Source organism: Hypomesus transpacificus, chromosome 18, assembly GCF_021917145.1.
Source record: "Hypomesus transpacificus isolate Combined female chromosome 18, fHypTra1, whole genome shotgun sequence".
NCBI lineage: Eukaryota > Metazoa > Chordata > Actinopteri > Osmeriformes > Osmeridae > Hypomesus > Hypomesus transpacificus.
Window position 1 is genome coordinate 5,276,756 of NC_061077.1, and position 22,551 is coordinate 5,299,306.

At 47.7% G+C, this 22,551-nt stretch overlaps 2 protein-coding genes across 4 annotated transcripts in view; both read right to left on the bottom strand.

Annotated features, from left to right (window-relative positions):
* The window catches only part of fgd (faciogenital dysplasia), a 40,713-nt gene extending 39,627 nt beyond the window's left edge, over positions 1 to 1,086 (bottom strand). For both annotated transcript variants that reach the window (XM_047039798.1, XM_047039796.1), the window contains exon 1: positions 960 to 1,086. In XM_047039798.1, coding sequence (XP_046895754.1) covers positions 960 to 981 — 22 coding nt within the window. In that variant the 5' untranslated portion in view covers positions 982 to 1,086. The remainder of the gene's footprint in view (positions 1 to 959) is intronic.
* Positions 1,087 to 4,745: 3,659 nt separating this feature from the next.
* Positions 4,746 to 22,551, bottom strand: part of LOC124481156 (protein bicaudal D homolog 2-like) — a 44,421-nt gene continuing 26,615 nt past the window's right edge. Inside the window, exons 3-11 of one of the 2 annotated variants that reach the window (XM_047040982.1) lie at positions 21,721 to 21,873; positions 20,635 to 20,849; positions 20,233 to 20,479; positions 17,826 to 18,083; positions 17,498 to 17,701; positions 16,753 to 17,292; positions 16,051 to 16,202; positions 10,136 to 10,373; positions 4,746 to 6,976 (exon numbers count right to left, since the gene is read on the bottom strand). In XM_047040982.1, coding sequence (XP_046896938.1) covers positions 6,974 to 6,976; positions 10,136 to 10,373; positions 16,051 to 16,202; positions 16,753 to 17,292; positions 17,498 to 17,701; positions 17,826 to 18,083; positions 20,233 to 20,479; positions 20,635 to 20,849; positions 21,721 to 21,873 — 2,010 coding nt within the window. In that variant the 3' untranslated portion in view covers positions 4,746 to 6,973. Of the gene's footprint in view, positions 10,374 to 16,050; positions 16,203 to 16,752; positions 17,293 to 17,497; positions 17,702 to 17,825; positions 18,084 to 20,232; positions 20,480 to 20,634; positions 20,850 to 21,720; positions 21,874 to 22,551 lie in introns of both variants that reach the window. The other variant, XM_047040981.1, reaches the window with a different exon arrangement.

A 22,551-nucleotide genomic window follows, 5' to 3' on the forward strand; every position in this document is an offset into this window, starting at 1 on the left:
TCCTCCTCACCCAATGTGGAAACTCTCTCTCTCACACACACACACACGCACACACACGCACACACACACGCACACACACGCACACACACGCACACACAGTTCTTTACACACTTATAATGTTATTCCACACCATTCAAGAGAGACTCCTCTCCTGCTCCAGTTGGTTGCTGTCCTCCACACTCTAATCACATTCCTCAGTGTGAGCCATCAGGCATGGGGATTCACATGGAGAAGAACACTGAGGCTTTATACATACACTCACACACGCAGTCTGTTACTGACTCCTGTCTGCATACTGGCCTCCTGATAAGAGCCTGCATATGAATCTCATGAGCAACATAGCAGTCCTCATTATAGCCAATATAAATATACCTTCAGACCATATACAATCATCCTCATCACCATTACCACCATCACCACTGAGCGGCATGATCACAAGGTTTCATTTCCAGTCAACCAATAATATTACAAATAGCTTATTTGACGCTGTCAAAGACATTACTGTGTGCGTTTATGTAGAGAAAGAGGTAGACAGAAAGGCTGAGGACAGCTATGTCTCAAATTGCACTGCACTGGGGTAGTGATGACGTCAGGGCTGCTGCCCCTTGGGGTTTTGTATCGAACCCAACTTCTTGCCCCGTCAGCTGCCCAAGCTGTTGGCCACCAGCTTCTTGTGAGGCGTGGATGGTGACATTGGCATAAGTATCTGGGTCTCTTTCTCAAGAACATCAAGCACAAATGTAAGTGTATGCTTAAACACTAATAATGAAGCAACTAAATACAATTGGTCACACTTGGTGCAGCATATTTCTGATTTGAGATGTATTGGTCGAACAATGATTTACAGAGATAACATATTGACAGATGTCTTTAGTGAGAAACACATAACTTTCGTGCGCAACATGAATGATTATAAACTATAATGGCACGAACCACAATAAGTTATATTATTGACTTACCAGTTGTCGAAGCCCCCTGCATTTTGACGAAGTTCTTATCCTGCTCCTGCTTTGCAGAAACCTCCCTCTTCCTGGCGCTAAGGCTGGATTGCAAACAGTAGGGAAGCGGTTTCACTCGACTATGACCTCAAACGGTGTTCCCGACTTTATTCCTCTTTTTCCTTGAAGCTGAGCGGCGGGACAGTCACGCACGCCACTTGACTGTTGGGGACGCATGAAGTTTTTTTTACTGATCGTAATTTGCTACAATAGAGCGCTGTACCATTAGCCCCTATTCTTTCCCTCTCCCCTCTTCAACGCCGTGGAACTCGGCCAGTCGGCAGCTGGAGAAAGATAATGCGCGCTCACTTTTAAAAAAGCGCGTTCACAAGTCTCATTCATTGAACCATTGAATAGTGTAGTACAGTAGGATGGAAGCCTACCGCATCATGCCGTGAGGAAAGGACTCAAGATATGCCCACATTCTGTTCATCAGTTATTATTTGTTTTCTCTCCAGCTTGAAAGAATGTTAGTGGTCATATGTGAGCAATAACTCTACAATTTCTTGTTTCTGACTTGTATTAAACTACATTATATTATAGAAAAAAGCCTCAGTCCAGTGTCCCTTCGGTCTGATTGTTGACTACGTCATCAACATTAACAGCTTTCTGAACCACAACAATGATCAACCGATTCTCAAACCGAGTCTCTCTTTCTCTCTCCCACCCCCCACATCTTTCTCTTTCTAAGTAACCCTTGTCAACTCAGCCACGCATCATTAACCACTTTGCGTCTGGTGGTGTCGCTGCACGCTCCTCATCTGCCTCAAATCAACAGAGACAGTGGGTCGGCATGCTGTCTGTCTGGCAGCTTGCCATTCAACTGTCCATTCACTGAGACCCAGAGGGGACTGTGTGGGGTGGACACACAAAGAGCTGTAAAAGGTCTAATCATGTTTTCATCATGAACTTCAATTGTGCAACTGTGCAATGTGCAAACATGTACAGTGCCATACATTTGGTTGTTGCACAATATATGATAGTAGTTTGAAGGAGTTCTCTCTCTCTCTCTCTCTCTCTCTCTCTCTCTCTCTCTCTCTCTCTCTCAGAGACACACACAAACAAAGACACACACACACACAAAGCATTTACAATTTCTTCCTACATGTTTGGAGGATTGTTCTAAGTAGCCACAGAACTGCAGAAACTTTTAGTAGTGGATGACTGAACTCCAGTGTCACGCATGACTTTAGTAGGAGCCCAGAACCCTTGTTAGTGCCTCTGTCTCTGTATAGAAAGAGAGAGAGAGAGAGAGAGAGAGAGAGGGAGGGAGAGAGAGAGAGAGAGAGAGAGAGAGAGAGAGGGAGGGAGAGAGAGAGAGAGAGAGAGAGAGAGAGAGAGAGAGAGAGAGAGAGAGAGAGAGAGAGAGAGGGAGAGAGAGAGAGAGAGAGAGAGGGAGGAGAGAGAGAGAGAGAGAGAGAGAGAGAGAGAGAGAGAGAGAGAGAGAGAGAGAGAGAGAGAGAGAGAGAGAGAGAGAGAGAGAGAGAGAGAGAGAGAGAGAGGAAGCTGTCAGCCGGTCTAGCCCATGCTGGCCCAGAGAAAGGAGAAGCCCCTTCTGAAACCTCCGGTCCCCTGGGGCTCCTGCTCTCAGCCTCCTCCAGTACATAACACCATGCACTGGAGGAAACTGGAGAGGGGAGAGAGACAGAGATGAAGACAGAGATTGAAAAAGAGAGAGAGGGGGAGAGTGGCGATGGACAGTGGAGGAGTGGTATTGGAACGTTACTTTCACACTAAATTCAGTGTTAATGAACGGTACAGCGTGACGAATCACTGAAAGGGCTTGTGTCTACATCATTTTCTACCCCACTAGCGCATGCAAATTACAAATGTTGTTGCTTTTGTAACTATTGTCTGAATCCAAATGTGACCACTTTGAGATGGCTGCAACAGCTTCTGGGGTGACACTCCATGGATCACGTGGCCTGGGAGGCTAAGGGAGAACACTCACCCTGTCCAGGCTCCAGACCATGAAGACTGGGACGTGTTTCTGGAGTGGGAGGTCACAGACCACTAGCTCTGGCCCAACAGCAGTGTGAAGGCCAGAGAGCCTTTGTCTTGATATCTCTTCACTGGAGACACAAGAGAGGGTTCTACTATCCAGTCTGTCGAGCTCACAGATAGCTGTGTACCGCTTGTGTGTGTTCATAAAGTAAAGACACAGGACAGTAACATGGCTGAGTAGGGAGCTGTGTGGAGCTCTTTGAAGGACTGCTGGACCACCTGATGTCTTCACTGCTCTCTCAGGCGTCTCATGAGTTCAGCCTGTCACATGGCAGGAGGGCTGTGGGCTGAAAGAGGAGAAGGGCGCTTTTGTGTAAAGTTACAGAGTATTAACGCTCAGTCAACAAACACACGTGCCACATTCTTTATGTACACACAAAGTGTTTATGGGAAATACCTAATTAAGTTAACAAGACAAATTTACTACCGATCAACTTGTGAGTACCGTTCTCCAAGACTATGTTATAGTGACACCAAGTGGCTAACAGTAATACTACAACATGAGTGCCATTGGCCACAGAGATTGCCTCTCATTTCAGTCCTCACCACACAACCACCTAGCTATAACAGGGCTCTAAAGTCTCACACACTCGCCGTGAAACTTGCATTTCAGCCATTACTCACGCTCTTACGCAACCCCTTGTATTTCGCGCTTGGGATGCAGTGGGTCTGTGTCTTTGCCCAAGAGGTCACCTATTTTTATAGCTGTCGTCAGAATGTGACCTCCCTTTAACATGGCTGAAAATGTCTGACACACCAACCAAACCATCTCAGGTGACTTATTTGTCCTTGCCATGTATAAAAAAAGACAAAAGGGTCTGGGCTAAGCTAAGCCCCTAGTCTCTTCAACCTCTAAAAAGTCCCTGGTGGAACAGTAACATAGTTCTTTGCCACTGACCCACATTTCATCTGCTATGACACAAACAGGATAGAGGAGATTGACATCAACAACGGGATCTCTGTAGGGTTGATGATGTCATAGACTGCCAATGAAGTGACCTCTCCGGTCTCATACAGTGCCCTGATTCTGCTCATCGCAACCTTTTCATCTGGCGAGCGGTTCTCATTGGCTCATGGTGTGGTACCAAATTAACAATGAATAGTAGACTGTGGTCTGTTCTTAGCATTTAGTGAATGAATTGCATATTTATTGATTTTGTGCATGATCGCTCATGCAACCATGCACACTACCCCACAAGGGATGCCCCACCACAGTGGCATGAATGGGGCTTGTGTTTTCCAATCCACTTCAGCTGGGTAAGTACAACTTTTGAGCCGAAAACATGTACACCAATCATGTACAGTTTGGTCTTCATTCTTTTTCAAATGAAAACTCTGGGGCTAGCTAGCTGTGTGTTCTGTGGACCTGCCCTCTCGGCACATCCTGGGATACTGTAAGGAGCATTGGACAGGAAGTGGCTGCGTGATCAAAAGATCAAAAGTCATTGGCTTCATCTCTATCTGGGTGTGTCTTTAATACACTGGTGAACATGATGTGAGAGGGGGAGGGTAGAGAGAGAGTAAGAGGAGTGAGAAGTCTAGTGCAGAGAAAATGAAGGGCAGGGAATCCGAAGTAAATCGAGTGTTAGCCGTGTTCCTGTGTTTGTGTGAGATCATGGAGTCTCCCAGCCAGCTGGGCAGTCCCCCTCAGCTCCTGCTCTGCAGCTGGGAACGTCCTGCCGCATCTCACTACCCACTTAACCCTTTACATGACTGCTCTAGAAAAAACACACACACGACACCTTAGGACTTTAGTCACATTTATTAAGTTTAGCCAGTATGACTACCTTTACACAGACAGACCATCTCTCTAGGGAAAACAAACAACATTTTTGTTGTGGGATCAATTCAGCAGTAATACATTAGACTACACTTTGTTTTCCTCTCAGTTTCCTGACTTTTTCCAACATGAGCATCTCAAAGTGACATGTTTGTTTTCTACTCTGTGTAAAGGTCCCATGACTGAAAAACATGCATATGACATTTAGCTGTAATCAATATGTCACTAATCATAATGCACATCATTGATAAGAATACAGTACTGCATGACAATTCAAATAAATACCAACGTACAGATGAAGTCGTTATTTCATATAAAGGTATCAAACGTTCCATATGGACCAATACTGAAACACAGTATGACAATATAAAGTTTGCACGGCTAGTTTATTATCACAATGCTATCGCTTCCAGAAAACAGAAAACTTTTTCTTTTCCATACAAAACAGCATTTAAATTGCACTTTATAAACTTTTTGAGCTTCCCAACCATAATAGTATTTTTTATGCCTCAACAAGCAAGCATTGGCTGTAATGGCACTATTCAAGCTTGTTGATGCCAAATCTGTTTTCTGTTTCCTGAAATCACAATGCCTCAAAGATGATGTAAAAAAGATTCAAGGATAAAAAAACAACAAAATAAAAAGATAAATGCACTCTGCACATTTTCAATACTATTGATAACACATTACCTTCACCATACAAAGCTAGAGATACGTCGTCATGTACACTGATCCACCCCAACATATCATGTATCATGCTCATGTTTGGAGCATTTTGTTCAATAGGAGGCCAAAGGGATTTCATTTGGTTCCCAAAGTTGAATAAAATAAGAAAGGTTTCTCAATACCCCTGAATTTACTGTGGGGATCACTGACCTGCAGAATTCAATACAATATCAGATTTCTGGAGCTAATTTCAAAATATCATTTCATGCATGCAAAATGTATTCTCTTTGCATTTATTGCTGCTCACAGTCATTTTGAACCCAAACTCCTTACCTATAAAAGAAACACAAAATACTAGTCTAAAATTCTCCCTTGAAACAATGAAAGGCACTACTGGTCAGAACAAAGACAGAAACAAAACCAAACCCCAAAGCAGGCGCTAGCACAGAGAGCCACGGCCCAAACTACTCCTTCCAAACTGACGGCTTGTCTTTCAGATTCTTGATTCTTTTCAACCTAAACGATGTACCAGGATATGGCACGATAAACAAAGAGAGAATGAAGCAATTCCAATTTGGAATTTAATTGGTGCACTTGTAAAGAATTCTGAGAGTCAGTGATCCCTCTTTAGTGGAACGCCCGGGTAAGAAGCAAGGAAAAGCACATCATTATTCACTAAATGTTTCCCCAAGTACAACTTACCATTTAATCCAAGCGTTGTCAAGTCTCTGTGTTATTTTGAACTATTCCTAGGAATAATAAATTCATTAAAACCCCAGAATTCATTCACCCTGGATTTTGTTTAGAACATGGCAGTAGAACATACAAAACAAATTTAACCAGTAACATAATATGAAAATAAATGCAATAAAATATATGAAAAACAGAACAAAAGAAGAATAATTACTCAAGTGTATAAATTCTCAGAAGCACAATAGTAGGACTGTGGTTTGTGGTGGCTTTAGGTGAGGAGCTAGTCTCTGTCTGAGGAGGGCAGAGGCCAATAAGAAGGAAGTGTATTCCTATTAATCTGGGTCAATACTTGACTAAGTAACTCACAAACCATAGCACTACCAACCTTTCCTAGGTTAATAATAAAGTAATTTTACTATATAAAAGTGCACGGGTTAATAAAACAAACTAAAACCAAAACGATAAACAAAAAGACAAAACAGCTTGTTGATTTATATTGAAGAATGACCCCATCTTCCCTAGCCCCTTATTGGAGGGTATACTGAACGGCTCGCAAACTCTGATTCAAATTTCACCCGGAGGGAGAGTTTACTGTGCTTGTGAGCATTGGCTTCCAGCAGCAGCATGTGGATGACCATTCTCACACAACTGACGTCAACAGTAATACAAGTCATTTACGTCGCAGACAACAAAGAGTCTATTCAGTTGAAGGGATGTATCAAATTGGTTATGTGATTGGGACTTGGTTTCTTATGTCCGATTTGCCTATAGCCCTACGTTGTCAGAGACGATGAACCTTGTTATGGTACCTCCTTATCCTGGCAGAACAACATTACTGCAAAATGGAGAAAACAAAGAGATGAGCAACGTTAGCATTTTGGTCAATTTAGATTTTTAAACTTGGTCAGTGGCAGGTCAATCGAGGGAAGAAACTTAAATACCAGACTTTTGAGATTCAGTCATGGTTAGTCATAGCACATAGCAACTCCAAAAGTTCCAACTTTGTTAGTTGTTGTGAGACAGTCAATGTTTTGTCAGACGCTGCTCTGTCATCCAGAGTGGATGGAAGAGTTTACTGCATTAGGAGGACTGGAGAGCGCAGGAAGCCAATAACTCAAAAGCACCATGACCTTTCACCCCCAAAGTATATACCATCTCCCAGTTAGGATAACAAGCAGGTTAATGGATATGTTTTAACATGCAGGCTTCAGCTTTAACCGATAAGAAATTAGAGTGAGATAACTCAAAGGGGAAGTGGGTGGAGGTAGGAAGAGTTTATTCAGGTGGCATATGCTAAGATGACACCAGATAAACTGATTTCAAATCAGAGAAGAGAGGCGTAGGGGAGTTTTGCCTGGAGGGATCTCTCATCACAACCACATCCTGGGGGGTTAAGTCGACCTACTGCTCACTGAACATGGCTTTACAAGAAAGGTGGGCAGAAGGTCCGCTCATTTGAATCAATGTCCCTTGGTACGATACCAGTCAATCCTCATATAAAAGGGGTTGTCTTTATCAAAACCACCCAAGGGTTTATCCCTCAGAAAGCCCCAGAGCTCATCTCTCCGCAGTGTTGAAGTCAGCGAGGAGCCTGACTCAGCTTCCTCAGCTCTCTGACGTCACTTCTCCGGCCTCTCTCTCAATACTCCCAGTATCTATACTGAGCACATAACGGATAGAAACTGATTATATCGCTGAACGAGAACAGAAGAGTGATTGGCCTCTGGGTAAGGTGTCTCTAATGTGAGCGATAGCCTTGTGGCCATACTGTGTGGTGTGTGAAGGCCTCGGAGGGCGAGCGCAGCCAAGCTCAAGCAGGGTTGAGAGCAGAGGTCGTCCTTCTTCTGAAGGACATCCGCCCCCTCTCTATATATCTGAGAGGGGGCATCCTGCAAGATTCAAACCTGAATGGCATCATATCAAGAATATATAGTTTTATATAGAGATTACTGGTCGTAAAAAAAGCATTATTCGAGTAATCTTGCAGGATTTCCTCACATCAACCCTGCTTTTAGCATCATAAAGCTTACAATGGGTTCATGATCCACAAGTGTTACATGTATTTATCTAACAGAAGCCCCACACATTTTTTGTTTGCCTATGCTAGCTTGCAAGGGTTAAAGCTTTTTTGGGGGATACTAAAACAGTACATTGGTTTGTCCTCTTGCACGCGGCAGCTCAGAAATAAACGACCCTCAATTTGCAACTTCTTATAAAAACATCAACGTACACTCGAGAGTCGCTCACTTCAGTGCCGAGGCTAAGATACACACACACCCACACACAGGCAGGTTTCTATGACACGCGTGCTCAAGGACCGTTACCTGACAATATTCCGAGGATTTTTATCTCTCCGCAATCCCTCACTCTAGTTAAAGGGATAGGGGTGGTGCAGGGGAAACAAGCTGCTGACAATCTGAAGGAGAGAAGATCGTCATGACGACCAAGAGACGAGGACACAGGTTAGAGACACGAGGGCAAGGTTTTCAGCCATCTGGCCTATCTGGCCGCAGTTTGCTTAGGAGCTCATAAGAGGCTTCCCAGTAGGAGAGGAGTCAGGAGACGGGGAGAGACGGGGAGGTCAGCGTTAGATCAAGTTCAGACACAAAGACAGGGCTTTACATCAATAGATATCAAGTGTTTGGGTCGACAGGCACTTTGCCGAGTGATGTTGGTCAATCGGTTTAGTTTTCTGATCCCGATCAGGTGCCTTGATTTGTGCTCTTGGAGGACTTTTCTGTTTTTAGAAAACCATCATTGAACAAAACGACATATTGTATTTGTGTCTTATGCTTTTTCAAACAGAAGTTAGAACCTGAGGCACCTTTGCTGAAGTGCACTTAATTTGGGTGCAGAGATCGATTTTTCTTGTCCTTCTCTTGTACTATGGCTCTGACATAATCAACCCCTTACAGGCTGGCTCACACGGAATAACTCTTCAGCTTCTCACCAAACATCTATGTTCTCTCTTTAAAATGGAGAGCCCTGTAGTACCCACCTGCAAACAGAACTGTTGGAAAGCTGAGGGCCATTTCAGCTGCAAAGCCATGCGATGTGACTGACTACGGCGACGCTGTGTCAGCATCGCTTCTTCAAAAGATCCAGAAAATAGACCCCAGTGGTCAAAGGTGCTCCTTTTGGTCCCTCTTAACACGTCAAATGGTCAGCTAACCCGCCTGAAATTAGTTAGAAATCCAGCAAATCACACTGGACTCCCCTTGCAACAGCAGAGGGGAGTTTGCATATTGTTTATTTTGCTTGTTTATGTAAACATTTATCAGTGACCTGATTAGAGGGCGGGTTGCTGGAGTGGCCTCAGTCCTGGGGTGCCAGGACTAAGAGAGAGAGAAAAGGGGCTCTATCAAAGGAGCACCAACGCCAACTATGAGCATAAAGAGCAGAGGACGTCTACTTCAGTCACATGACTAGCAGAGCGACGCCCTCTTCACAAGTCCCCAGCCCTGAACCTATCATGGTTACCAGGCAGCACACCTAGGGGTCAAAACACACAGCACAAAAGTCGCCACCTTTTTACGTACAGCACCATGACAGCGGAAAGAATAGACACCCCCATAATATCCACAAAAACCCAATGCCAATGAGGCCCTTATATCAACATGCCATATATGTCTACTACAGTCCCAAACGTCGAGTGCACACTGTACATACATCTGCATTCCCCCCAAGCATGGACACTAGCAGGCGTGAGCGAGGCCATGGGCATACAGAATGTAGGTTAGACACACAGCAGGCAGGCAGGCTGGCCTGGGAGCTAAGCGAGCAAGTGGGGCTCTTTTACACTAAGGCAGGGGAGGTGTGGCCACTGGCCCCTCCCCTCTGTACACAGCAGTCCAATGCGGACATCGTGGCCGCCTCAGTCGCAGTAGATCTTGTACTTCTCGCTGCAGAAGACCACGGGGCCTCCCAGGATGCCGTTGGGCAAGGCGTTGGACTCTGGCCGGCCGGAGCTGGAGCAGGTGAGGCCCTGACTTACGTGGGGGTTGTTGGCGGTGCCATTGGCGGTCTTGCCACGGGCCGAGGCTTTGGCCCGTCCGGCTGTGCCCCCACGGCGGGTCTGCTCGTGGTCGAACTCCAGGTCCTCCAGGCGCTGGGTGAGGGCCAGCTTCTGCTGGATGGCCATACGCAGCAGGGAGTTCAGGGTCTTCTTCTCGTCCTCGGCTGCTGCCAGCTGCCTCTGCATCTCATCCAGCTGGGTCACGTACTCGTCACAGCTGCAGGACAGAGGGATGGAGGGAGGAAGCGACGTTAGGGTCACATGCTCATCACATCTAGCGAGTCCTTCAAGTTACACTTGAAGGTCACAGGAAGCAACAGCTGCCTTTTCACCGGATAACCTGTAGGTGGCAGAGGCTGCCTTCACAGCAAACAGAAAATCGTGATTGTACAGGGTGTGTTAAGGGAGGTTTTCTACATACTGTGGCCTGGATGTCCATGCAGATCCCACATATTGCCTCACATCTCTTTCTAAGGCCTTGTCAATAGTATTCCAACCCAGAGACTCACGCTATGAAACCGTCACATTATTGTGACCTTTCCCCTACTTCCTCAGTGCTGCTTCTCTCCACCAGATGGCGCTCTCATAGCAGAGCCCTGCTGATTCCCCTGGCCTGGACCCTCGATGTTCTCATCTCCAGACACAATAGTAGCTCATTTCAGCCTCACCGAGTGTCAGAGTATCTCTCCGAGACCCTGTGTCCTTCATAAGTGGTCCACTCTTCTTTTCCAGACCAGCTACTGATGACTCACTTACTTTGTACTGTTAATTTCCAAACACAGTATGCAGATATTTTCAAGAGAGTAATGGCTCTGATCATGCAGGCAGTCTGATCGTGTCTCAGGGTTGGGTTGATGCCTATACCCCTTTGGGTTTGATTAACATTCATGAACGGGCCAGGCACCTGAACGCTGCTCTCGGCTCCTCTGTTGGGCCCTGCATGATAATATGGAGGAGTGCTTGGTAGCGAGCACAGGGTTAATAATAGATCACACACACCGCGGTCCCCGAGGACATCCCACCTGTGTCACTCGAGGACTGGGCTGAGGAGCTGGAGATGGGGAGGTGCATGCGGAGGGGGGGATGGAAAAGAGAGAGAGAAACAAATCTGTGGAATGGAGGGGGCCTGACCGACTATTTTAGGATAGCAGCACTGGCTAAGTCTAAATATGGCTTTATTTTCAATCACTGCTAATCTCTCTTTTCTGGATATCAAAGTAGTAGCCATCCTGTCGTGATGAAACCTGTCACTTCCTTTTACACAGCCTCACTGCAGTACTGTGCTGCAGTACTGTGTGTGCTGCAGTACTGTGTGTGTGTTACAGTACTGTGTGTGCTGCAGTACTGTGTGTGTGCTGCAGTACTGTGTGTGTGTTGCAGTACTGTGTGTGTGCTGCAGTACTGTGTGTGCTGCAGTACTGTGTGTGCTGCAGTACTGTGTGTGTGTTGCAGTACTGTGTGTGTTGCAGTACTGTGTGTGTGTTACAGTACTGTGTGTGCTGCAGTACTGTGTGTGTTGCAGTACTGTGTGTGTGCTGCAGTACTGTGTGTGTGTTGCAGTACTGTGTGTGTGTTACAGTACTGTGTGTGCTGCAGTACTGTGTGTGTTGCAGTACTGTGTGTGCTGCAGTACTGTGTGTGTGTTGCAGTACTGTGTGTGTGTTGCAGTACTGTGTGTGCTGCAGTACTGTGTGTGTGTTGCAGTACTGTGTGTGTGTTGCAGTACTGTGTGTGCTGCAGTACTGTGTGTGTGCTGCAGTACTGTGTGTGTGTTGCAGTACTGTGTGCTGCAGTACTGTGTGTGCTGCAGTACTGTGTGTGTGTTGCAGTACTGTGTGCTGCAGTACTGTGTGTGCTGCAGTACTGTGAGTGTGTTGCAGTACTGTGTGTGTTGCAGTACTGTGTGTGTTGCAGTACTGTGTGTGTGCTGCAGTACTGTGTGTGCTGCAGTACTGTGAGTGTGCTGCAGTACTGTGTGTGTTGCAGTACTGTGTGTGTTGCAGTACTGTGTGTGTGTGTTGCAGTACTGTGAGTGTTTCAGTACTGTGGGTGTGCTGCAGTACTGTGAGTGTGTGTGTGTGTTGCAGTATTGACCCTCACCAACGTGTGTGTGGCCTCCCTCCTGCGACTGTGTGTTCAGGCCATGCAGGTGTCAAAAGTAGGTCATGCAGTCAGAATGTAGAGGCAGGAGTCTACATCTCTTTCCTCCATCTGCCGCCCTGTGCCTTCCTCCTCCAGCCCTCCACCTCTATTCTCTACCTCCTGCCATCTCCTTAGCTCTATCTTTCCATCAACCCATCTCCCTGGCACGCATGTCTCCGTTCCTCCACAATGCTATCTCTGCTAATGGCTGTCACTCCCTGCCTCCCTCCTTGGTGCTGACACAGCAGTGACATACCTCAGTAATGGCTGTCACACCTCAACAGAAGGAGTGGCGGTTCAGGCAGTCCAACATTCTCCTGCTGTTCACCTCATGTACCCATAGCCTGGAACCTCACAACACCCCACATTCCTGCCTGCAGGGTTTGAACACACCCTGAATATAATTACACCCAATCTGTTAACGCCCTGTGTACATTGTTGAGTTCCATCTATTAATTGTGGCAGACAAAACCGAAGCAGTACATCATTTTGTCTGTTGTGATTCAGGCGGTTAAAACAACAATGCCTGGAAGCCATCTCATTGGTCACAGATTAGGCACACTGATTAGGTAGTGTGTTGTCATGTTTCGGGGGCTGCTTGGGGCTTCATTACAAGGTGCACACCGTGGTTCTTCCATATGAATTCTGCTCCGTCTCCCACCCCACCACCATCACCCCACCACCATCACCATCACCACCATCAACAACCACACACACCAACCACGGCCCCTGGCTGCGTGTGCAGTCTGATTACCCGTGAGACACACACCCAGACAATGGGGATCAGTACTGCTTCATTTGACCCAGTGTGAGATGGGGGGGCTTGGCGGGGGGCGTAGCGCCCTATAAGACGGCTCCGTCACACAGGGGGTGTGAGAGGGCGTGGGTTTTTTTCCCGGGAAAAAGAGGGAATGTATTCTGGGGACTAGGAGAACACAATGGAGGCCTTCTTGTCTCCAAAGTGATAGAAAGGGGTGCAGGGCCACAATGCTGGAGGGTGGATGGGGGCCGGCTGGCCTTTTGTGGTGAACAGTCGCCCCATTTAGGCGAGTGAGAAGCAGGGGCTCGGAGTCTCAGATGATCTACAGTACCCACAGGTCAGGAGGACACGGGGACACACAGACGCACACACAAACACAGACGCACACACAGACGCACACACAGACGCACACTAGAGCCCTAAACAGACTGAAACAGCCATGCATGAACATCATTCCCATGGAACGCACAGCCAGCCACCCTTCAGCTGTTGTTCTGTTTTGTGGGAGCAACACTGGTCAGGGAGGGGATATCACTGGAAGGTGGGAAACGTCTGACTGGACTTGATCTGTGGGTTGATCATGTATCGCGGGAGAGCAGACATGCCGAGGCATGTCTTAGGAATGCAAGAGCAAGAGGCTCCGTGTTAACATGACGCCAGAGACTGCAGCTGGAAACACAGACACACACACATACTCTCTTACATACACACACTCAGAAAAACACAGACAGAGACACATACACACACTAAACATAAAACTACAGCATTCACTTTACATGCTCAGGCAGCGAGAGAAAGATATCTTCTTAAGTGCTAAAAACATAAACAGATCTGGGCATTAAGCATGTTGTCAATGTGTGAACACACAAAGGGTTCACACATAGACTCCCACCCTCCCACCAAGTTCACTTCATTTTTTTCCCCTCATCACTCACTCGCGGGCCACACATTTGTAACAAAGGCGGTCTGCTGTGTCTCCGAGATCTACCTCAGGTTGACAGACTTTGTCAAAGTCTGAATTACCATGAGAAAGATTCTCAAATTAAGCTCCTGTAGAGGGGCTGAAATGAAAGGCTCCCCCCCCTCGTCCCTCTTTCCCTCCCTGGGCCGGAGGGCCTGGTGTTTGGCTGTGAGGAGGAAGTGGGGAGAGGAGGGAGGGGGGAGTGTGGGAAACGTCGGTCAGTCAGGTCCTCCTGCCTCTCAAAGAGGCTCCCCTGCCCAAACACCACTCCATGGAGGCTCCAATTTGCATACCAATAAACTGGCTATACATAGTTCCATAAACAGCCCACTACCCTAAGCTGCAGCAGGCTGGTGGGAGTCTGAGGATCTTCAGGGCACACTGGAGGAGTTGTACCGAAATTGCAAATTATATAATGTGTATTCATGACACCTTATTGTATGGACCACTACTGTGACAACATAGCCACAGTAACACCAACCGTCTCTGGAGGAGGGGATCCCTCTCTCAATTGCTCCTCCCAAGGTTTCTTCCATTTTTTCTCCTGTTTTTCTGGGAGTTTTTCCTTGTCTTCCTTGAGGGTTTAGGTTGGTTGAGGGGCAGTTCTATGGGCGAATGTGAAGCCCTCTGTGACATGCTTGCGTGTAAAAAGGGCTATACAAATACATTTGATTTGAACATCCGACTGTATTTGGAGATAGTAAGAGGCAGTTGAAGGGCTCTAAACAGGGCAGGCTGTGAAGTGCTGTTTTCAGCAACATTAGTTGCTTAGTCAAGGGAGATACATGTCTCCCTTACCGCAGTTCCTGGCTCCATCTAATCCAACACCATGACAGATAATAACCTTATCAAGAGCTGCTGGCAGGAAAGCCACGTGAAGCTATTCTGAGAACAATATCAGTAGTTAGCCATCAAATGGCTTTCCTTGAAGTGAGAGCTGATTTGTTTCCTTGTCCTCTGAGGGACGGCTTGATACCCACAGCATCCGTTCATTTGGCACTGCACCAAATCCTTTTGACATCATAACCTCCCTCATATTTCCTCCCCCACCCAGTCTCCCTTGCCGTGGCTAATTAGCTACAGCAGGTATATGGACCTACGCAGCAGCAAATGGACTGGGAGCATAGGTACAGGATTCCATTTCTCCATGGTTAAAATGGAGGGTATACACTACTGTCTCTGCAGCCCCCTCTCTGTCACTCCTCCCTCCCTGTCCTCAGCACAGCTGGAGCTTTACGGTAAGTGGAGGAGTCTTAAAGACAAACACCCATCTGAGCACCGGCCATCTGCACCAAGGAGGCTCATGGGCCGAGCTGCTTTATAGACCCTCCCGTACATACACATAAACATCCCTTTAAAACCCAAAGTGACAGTCTCTACATCTGTTTCTATTTCTGGACAGAGAACGCATAACCTGCGGCAGTGCTGAGGCTGCTGTGCGGTGAAGGGTGTAATCTGGACTAGGACTAGGAGGAGATTAGAGAGAAAACCTTTGGCCTGCTTCTTATAGGAATCAGGAGGCTTAGTGGGCGGTGAGGGGGCAACACACAGACCCCCATCTGATATAGTGGAGTCACTGCTCCAAAACACTGTTTCAACCACAGGTTTATGATACAGAGATTATAGTGATTATATGCGAGTCATATGGTCAGAAACAACAGGAGCCATGCTCTACTGGCCCTGACTAGAAGAGAAAAACATGAACCTGCCTCACATTAGGGTCAAATCAACTACACCGTATGGTAAATATGGATTACATTGTGGTGGTTAACATAGATTTACTGTGGTCTACACCTTGTTGTTATGTGTGTGGTCTTATTACGATCTTAACAATTGGGCAGATGGGCACTAAGTCTCTAGTGCTATTGTTGTCCCTCATGGTGGCATGGTGGCTTTGAGTGGGTGGGCCAACAGCAGTTGTGTACAGCGTGTTATGACAACTGCTCCAGGTTAAACATAGAGCCGGTGCCTCATTCCAATTGGTGCTTGTGTGTTAGATGTTGTCTTCAGACAGTGCTGGGGCGTTCTTACCGTGTGGCGAACATGGCCCGGAGAGAGGAGAAGGTGGCAGCGTCCTCCTTCAGGGCCTTGAGCTCGTTCCTCAGCTTCATCATGGTCTCAGTCACCATGGCCTTCTCGTTCTCATACTTGCTCTTCAGGTTGGCCAGAGCCACCTCGGCTGTCTGCAGGGGGGGAACCACCAACCATGGGTCAGACCAATCTCTCATGGGGTAGGGGTGTGCATTTTCTAGAGTTCTTGGTTTCCCATGTGTATGTCATTGAGATATCTACTTAATGACCTGCGGAAAACCCTGGCTAGACCCTAGCATCAGAAAGCTGGCTTACAGGTACAGCTTTGGTATTTTATTAGACACAGACTCTGTTCTGTTGACCAGGTGCTGTGAAACCACACACCCTCTTCAAAGAACTGACACAAGCAGCTGGAAACACACACATGCATAGGCACAAGTCTGGGGTTGTGAGTGTGTGTTTCAACTAACTGTGTCAACACTATCACACAAACTGAGCTGCTAACCATCAAGGCAGCTGCTCCTACACCAGTGTGTGTCATCAATCTTAGCTGCCGTTCATGTTCTGAGACAGCCGAACAAGCTTCACCAAGTTTATGAATCCTATCAAGACAGGAGACTGTATTCACAGGTCAAGTTAAAATCGGTTAACGAGCCAGACAGACTCAGAGACACAGAAGAGACAGCTATGACGCCCTCTGACCTGCTTGTTGGCCTTCAGCACGGTCCTCAGGGTGGCGATCTGCTCCCTCTTGGTGCTGAGCAGGGACTTGAGCTTCAGGATCTCCTCCATGCAGGCCTCCTTGTCCTTGTCTGCCACCGTGCCCAGCTCCAGAGAGGCCACGCGCTGGCGGGACAGCTCCGTGGTGCGGTCCACCGCCAGCTGCAGATGCTTGATCTGGTCCCGGATGATGGCCACCAGGTTGTAGACGTTCATGGGTTCGCGGCGGGGGTCGGACACGGGCGAGGACACCGGGGAGGGGACAGCGTCGCCCAGGTCGCTCTTCCCGGGCTCGGGGAACAGGCCCTTGGTGAGCAGGATGGGGGAGCGGCGCCCGCGGCCCTCTGGGCTGGTGCGCCCACCTTTGCCCTCCTTGTAGAAGTCGAGCATGACGCGGTTGGGCGTCTCGTTGTTGCACATGCACACGTGGTTGTAGAGGGTGGCCAGCTCCTCGCTGAAGGTCACCAGCTCGTCCTGAGCCACGCTCAGGCTGCCCTGGGACTCACCCGCCACGTCGCTCACCTGCAGCCCCATGAAGAAAGACAGAGGGGAAAGGAGATTTGGGTTAAGGAGACATACCCTCCAATATTCATCCAATGACATTACTGTCCCCTTGCCTGGTTGTAGTAAATTCGACTGCAGTTACACACACCATCGATCGACATCCTTATCATTCCAGAAGAGTAATCATCTTTGCTAATGGCCGTAAAACAGCAGAGTTCCTGACCTTGCGCAGCTCCTTCTCCAGCCTGGCCTTCTCCTCTCTGTCCACATGGCTCGTCTTCTGCAGAGAGGCCAGCTTGTTGCCCAGCGTGGTGACGTCACCCTCCAGGCGCACGCGCTCCTCTTCAAAGCGGGACTGGCAGGACTGATACTCCGCCTTCAGGGTTTTTAGCTCCTCCTTCAGCTCGCCCGCCTCAGACACCGCCACCTACCACAAACACGCTTCTCGGTTAGCTACTGACGGCAGGACTAGCCAGGCATTAACGGAATTAGCACCCGTGAGGAAAGTACAGTTTCTGAGCGGATTCTCTCTGGTGTTGTGGTTCCTGTACCTTGTACTTGCACTCCAGGATCTCGGGCCCGTTGATGTCCACCTCGTAGTAGTCTCCGTCCTCGTGGCTGTCGCGTTCCTTCTCGTTGTCCAGGGCTGACTGGCGCTCCTTGCTGGCCTGGAGCTTGCGCATGGCGCTGAGGTTCTCGGTGAGGCGGTTGACCTTCTCCTGGTGCTCTGACAGAGCGCCATGAGCCTGCTCCAGCTGCTTCTGGGAGTCCTGCAGGGTGGAGAGCAGGGACACCTTCTCCCGCTCCATCTACAGAGACCGAGAGAGAGACATAGTGATCAATAATTGCTGTATAGAGTGGATCTATGTGATCATTTGGTAGTTCTTATAATTATCATAGGCAGTTTTAGGTCCAGTTTGGATGTGTAGGTTACTTCCCAATCTTTCCAATGCATTTAAATTCCCTAGGGGGCCGGAGGGATGTAGCAGATACGTTTTTCGATATCATAGATTACATCTTCTGAGAATGGAGGGGGATCATCTTTCATGTAGTAACCCAATAAGAGACGTGCTGGGATATGATCCTGTCTACTAAAACAGTCCCAGCACCAGTAGAAGGAACTGTCAAAATAGGGTCTAGGTGACCTTGACAAGTCTGGAGTGGGTTCAGCTAACACACACACACACACACACACACACACACACACACACACACACACACACACACACACACACACACACACACACACACACACACACACACACACACACACACACACACACACACACACACACACACACACAGTGTGGGGTTACCACAGTGTTGTGCAGGCCTCAGCACTGAACTATTTCAGGAGTGTGAATAATAGATGAGTATCACAGTCCTGTTCCCCCTCATTCATTATTTACACTGACGAATATGCCTGGATGACAGGACTCAAAAAGAGGAAATGGTCTGATTCATATAAACCTCGACATACAAGGATTCTCTCATTTTTGACATATTTTAGCATACCATCAACCATGTATTAATATTTGAAATGTAGATACACATTTAAATATCATGCGAGAGTGCATTTAAAGTAGTGTAATACTCCCTCCATCCCCACATCAAGATGTTGGTTTAAAACCTTGACAGAAGTCTTGGTAAAGCCCATCTGAGCAGAGTCTAGTAATCGAATGATGGAAATGAGGATGTTGGCCATGCTGAAGAGGCCTCCACCCTTCCAGCTGGGCTTCATCTGACAGTCTCTAATGCAGACTGACGTGACCTAAATGTGCACAAGGCCCATGAGCCACAGAGCCTACTGCGTGTAAAGGTCAACCAACACGCATCACTGTACATGGCACTTCTTTGATGGCCGTGTTGGATCTGATTGCACAGAGCTGGTACTGCAGTGGAGGAGTGGGGTTGTCTTACGGAGGGCTGAAATTCAATACTGTCTGAAAGATCGATAGAACAGGGAGAGGGAGAAAGATATAGGGGGGTCATGCCAGGCGTCTGTGGAATGACCTTCCTGGCAGGAGGACTCAGGGGGCTGCTGACTCTGGTGTGGCTGGTGCTCAACACTGAGACTGAGGCCTCTCCTCTCCTGCTGCTCCCTTCAAGACCCATCATCCCCATGTCAGGGATATCTCAACACTTGTGATCATGCTCATACCAGGGCAGCCCTATGGTAACCCCGGAGTCACACAGGAACAATAGGAAAACAGCAATGTGATTGGAGGAGCAGTAGGAGGTCCTAAACCCTAAACACATTCCTGCCCCACAGGTATCAAGTCCAGACTGGCGACCATGACGACGTGTCCGGCATGGGTTCATTTTCAGACAGGTGGCAGGTCCTTTGGAGGTGTCGCTGTCTCTCAGGATCAACCCCTCTCTAACAGGATTAAGACCTGCAGCCTGGTTCAGGTGTCTGAAAAGAACTCCCCTGTGGACCACCTTTCTCTGACACATGCTCACTGGCTGCACATTCCAATGGTGGGATGGTCATCTCCTGATAAAGGTCCTCGTTCTGATTCATTGTTGATGCAACTCATGTAGGCTCAACCCTATTGTAAATACAGCCTATCGTCATGGCGTTTTATTGCTTTTGGTTTTGGTACTGGTGAGGATATTGATTTTCTTGTGGCCTGTCAGGATCAGTGCATTACTATGAGATTGATTAGGCTTCCAAATGAAGAAAAGGAAAAACCTGCCCTGAAGTTCTCCTTCACATTGACTGATGTGTAATAATAATGGGGCTCTCGGGCTGCACCTCATTTACATACAATAGTGTTGAAGCTCTTTGTCAGGACTTTGAGCCCATTCCTCTCTGCTTTGATAATCAGTCTGGGATCTGGGATCAATAGATCCAAGAGGTTATATTCATCTCTGTCACCTATGTGACATGATGAGGGATGTACACAGGTCTAGTAGATTACTGGACTGCAGGTGCCACACAGCTAAAGTACCTACCTGCAACAGCTGTTGTTTAAGCTTCTGAATCTCCGAGATGTTGAGTTCACTAAGCAGGTCGTCCACAAGGCTGGGGGCAGGGCGGAACACGTCGCCCTTCTTGGGTGTGGATGAGCGGTTGTCCTCCATGATGGCGTTAGCCAGCTTGCTGAAGCCATTCTCGTAACCTTGGAGAGCCTCGTCGTTGTTGGGTTCTGTGGCCGCGTCATCGCTGAACTTGAGACCGTCGAGGGAGATGCTGAGGGGGCTACGGAACGACAGAAGAAGAAGGTAGGGGAGAATACATCAGACCAATAAAAACTGAAAACAGGAAAAACCTCAACTGAAAACACCCATGGAGTGTTGCTGTTGCAGACTGACTGTACCTGTGGTACATGGAGTCTCCTATGCTCATGACTGTACCTGTGGTACATGGAGTCTCCTATGCTCATGTAGTGGGAGAGCTCTTTCCTCAGGGCTGCCTTGTGTTCACGCTCAGTCTTGATGGTCTCCAGCGCCTCGCCTAGCTGGCGCTCTGCTATCTCCTTCAGGCGGATGGCGTCCTCCAGCTGACTGTTCAAGAACTGGGTGTCTTCCTCCAGACGTCGAATCTCGTGCTTCAAACCCTCAAATTCCACCTGGGATGAAGGCAGATGTCAGTTAAAATGATTTTATGGGACTGGGGTATATGCAAAAGATGTACATTCTTTCATAAATATACTTCTTTAATCTAAATCTGAATCCTTTAAATCATTTACAAGCAATTTGCACATCATCTAATTCCATTTCCAATATGTAGCTCTATATATCCGCTTAACAAAGTTAAATAATCCTATTTCTTTGTTTTTAATTTATAGAATAAAGTCCCCTTTATCCTCAGATGTGGAGGGATCTTCCCACTCAAAGACAAATCTAAAGGAATTAAGGAGACTCAGCAACTTTTATAGTTAAGGGAGTAGAGAAGCTTGTCGTATTTCTGTTTGGTGTGGATTAAATCCAGCTATGTGCTTTGTATTGGCTGTGTTTCTGTAGCTAGGGGTCAGGATTAACTGAAACTCAACCATTAAACTGGTTTAAAACCAGACAGTATATTTCCCAGGGTGCCAGACACAAATAAAGGCAGCGGCTGATCTCGTTATTAAATCTGAGCGTGGTTTTTCTATCTAATTCAAATCAGCACATTCCATGTTTCTTGGATGGGGGCTAGGATGGGCCACAGGCTAATAACAGTGTCCAGATGACAGACAGAGCCTTGGGGGCTTGCAGGAACAGTGTAGGGTTAAATAGGTCTAATGAACTGATTCAGCTAAATGGAGCTAATTGAAGGGGGGGGGGGGGGGTAGTGGGTGTGTGGGGTGTGGGGGGTTGGGCTGCGTTCCTCCCATCCAGCTTCCCATCCCCCCATCATTTAGTTGTACATTCACACATTCTCTAGGACAGAAGGAAATCCCGTCACGTGGTGATCCTGAACGGTTGTGATTGCGTTAGGGGGTGGCGTCTGGGTCTCACCTGAGTCTGCTTGAGCACGGAGACCTGTTTCTGCAGGGAGATGTTCTCCTCCTCCAGCTCGCTGTAGTCCTGCAGCAGACGAGCCTCCCGGAACTTATACTCCTTGATGTCGTCACGCAGCCGAGTCCTCTGCAGCTCAACTACCTGGCTGTTCTGTAGGGCACAACAAGGGGGAGGACGGCTCTTAGTCAGCCTTACATCAACTTCACCACAGAGGTTGATTGATCGGATGTGCTTGAGTCAGGGAGTGCATTAGTACAGTAGGGTAAAGCACAGTAGGGTTCCTGTTGGCATAAGCGCGTGTCCCCATCTGGCTTTGTGTGTGAATGCATGTGTGTGCGTGGATGTGGGTGGATGTGACCAGTGGCCAGGTGACTATAGGCCGTGGGCCACGAGGTGCTGGCCGCCAGCTCTGATGAGCACCATGGGGAGAGGAGCACACTTATCTCCCAGATGGAGAGTGACAAAAAGCTCAGAGACTGAGAGGCTAATTCAACACAACCTGATTCACACACAGGAAGTGCTTATCCACATGAGAGGCTCATTTGGTGAGTAGGCGCCAACTCATTAATGAATGTAGCAGAAGGGTTGCCACGTACAACCCAATAAGCTTGTGGTACTCTGCGCTGCATAGATGCTACAGATGCTGTAGTGCTGTACTGAGGAAGAGGTCATACACAAGCAGCTGCATGAAGCTACTTCCATCCAAGGAGTGGCTCCATTAATAAAATATAGAAGAGAGAAGGGAGCTAACAGAGGAGATCGGCGCCCACCCCTCCTCCACGGACAGGCTGACCGGCATGTAGCCAGAGATCAGATAGAGCCTGCAGA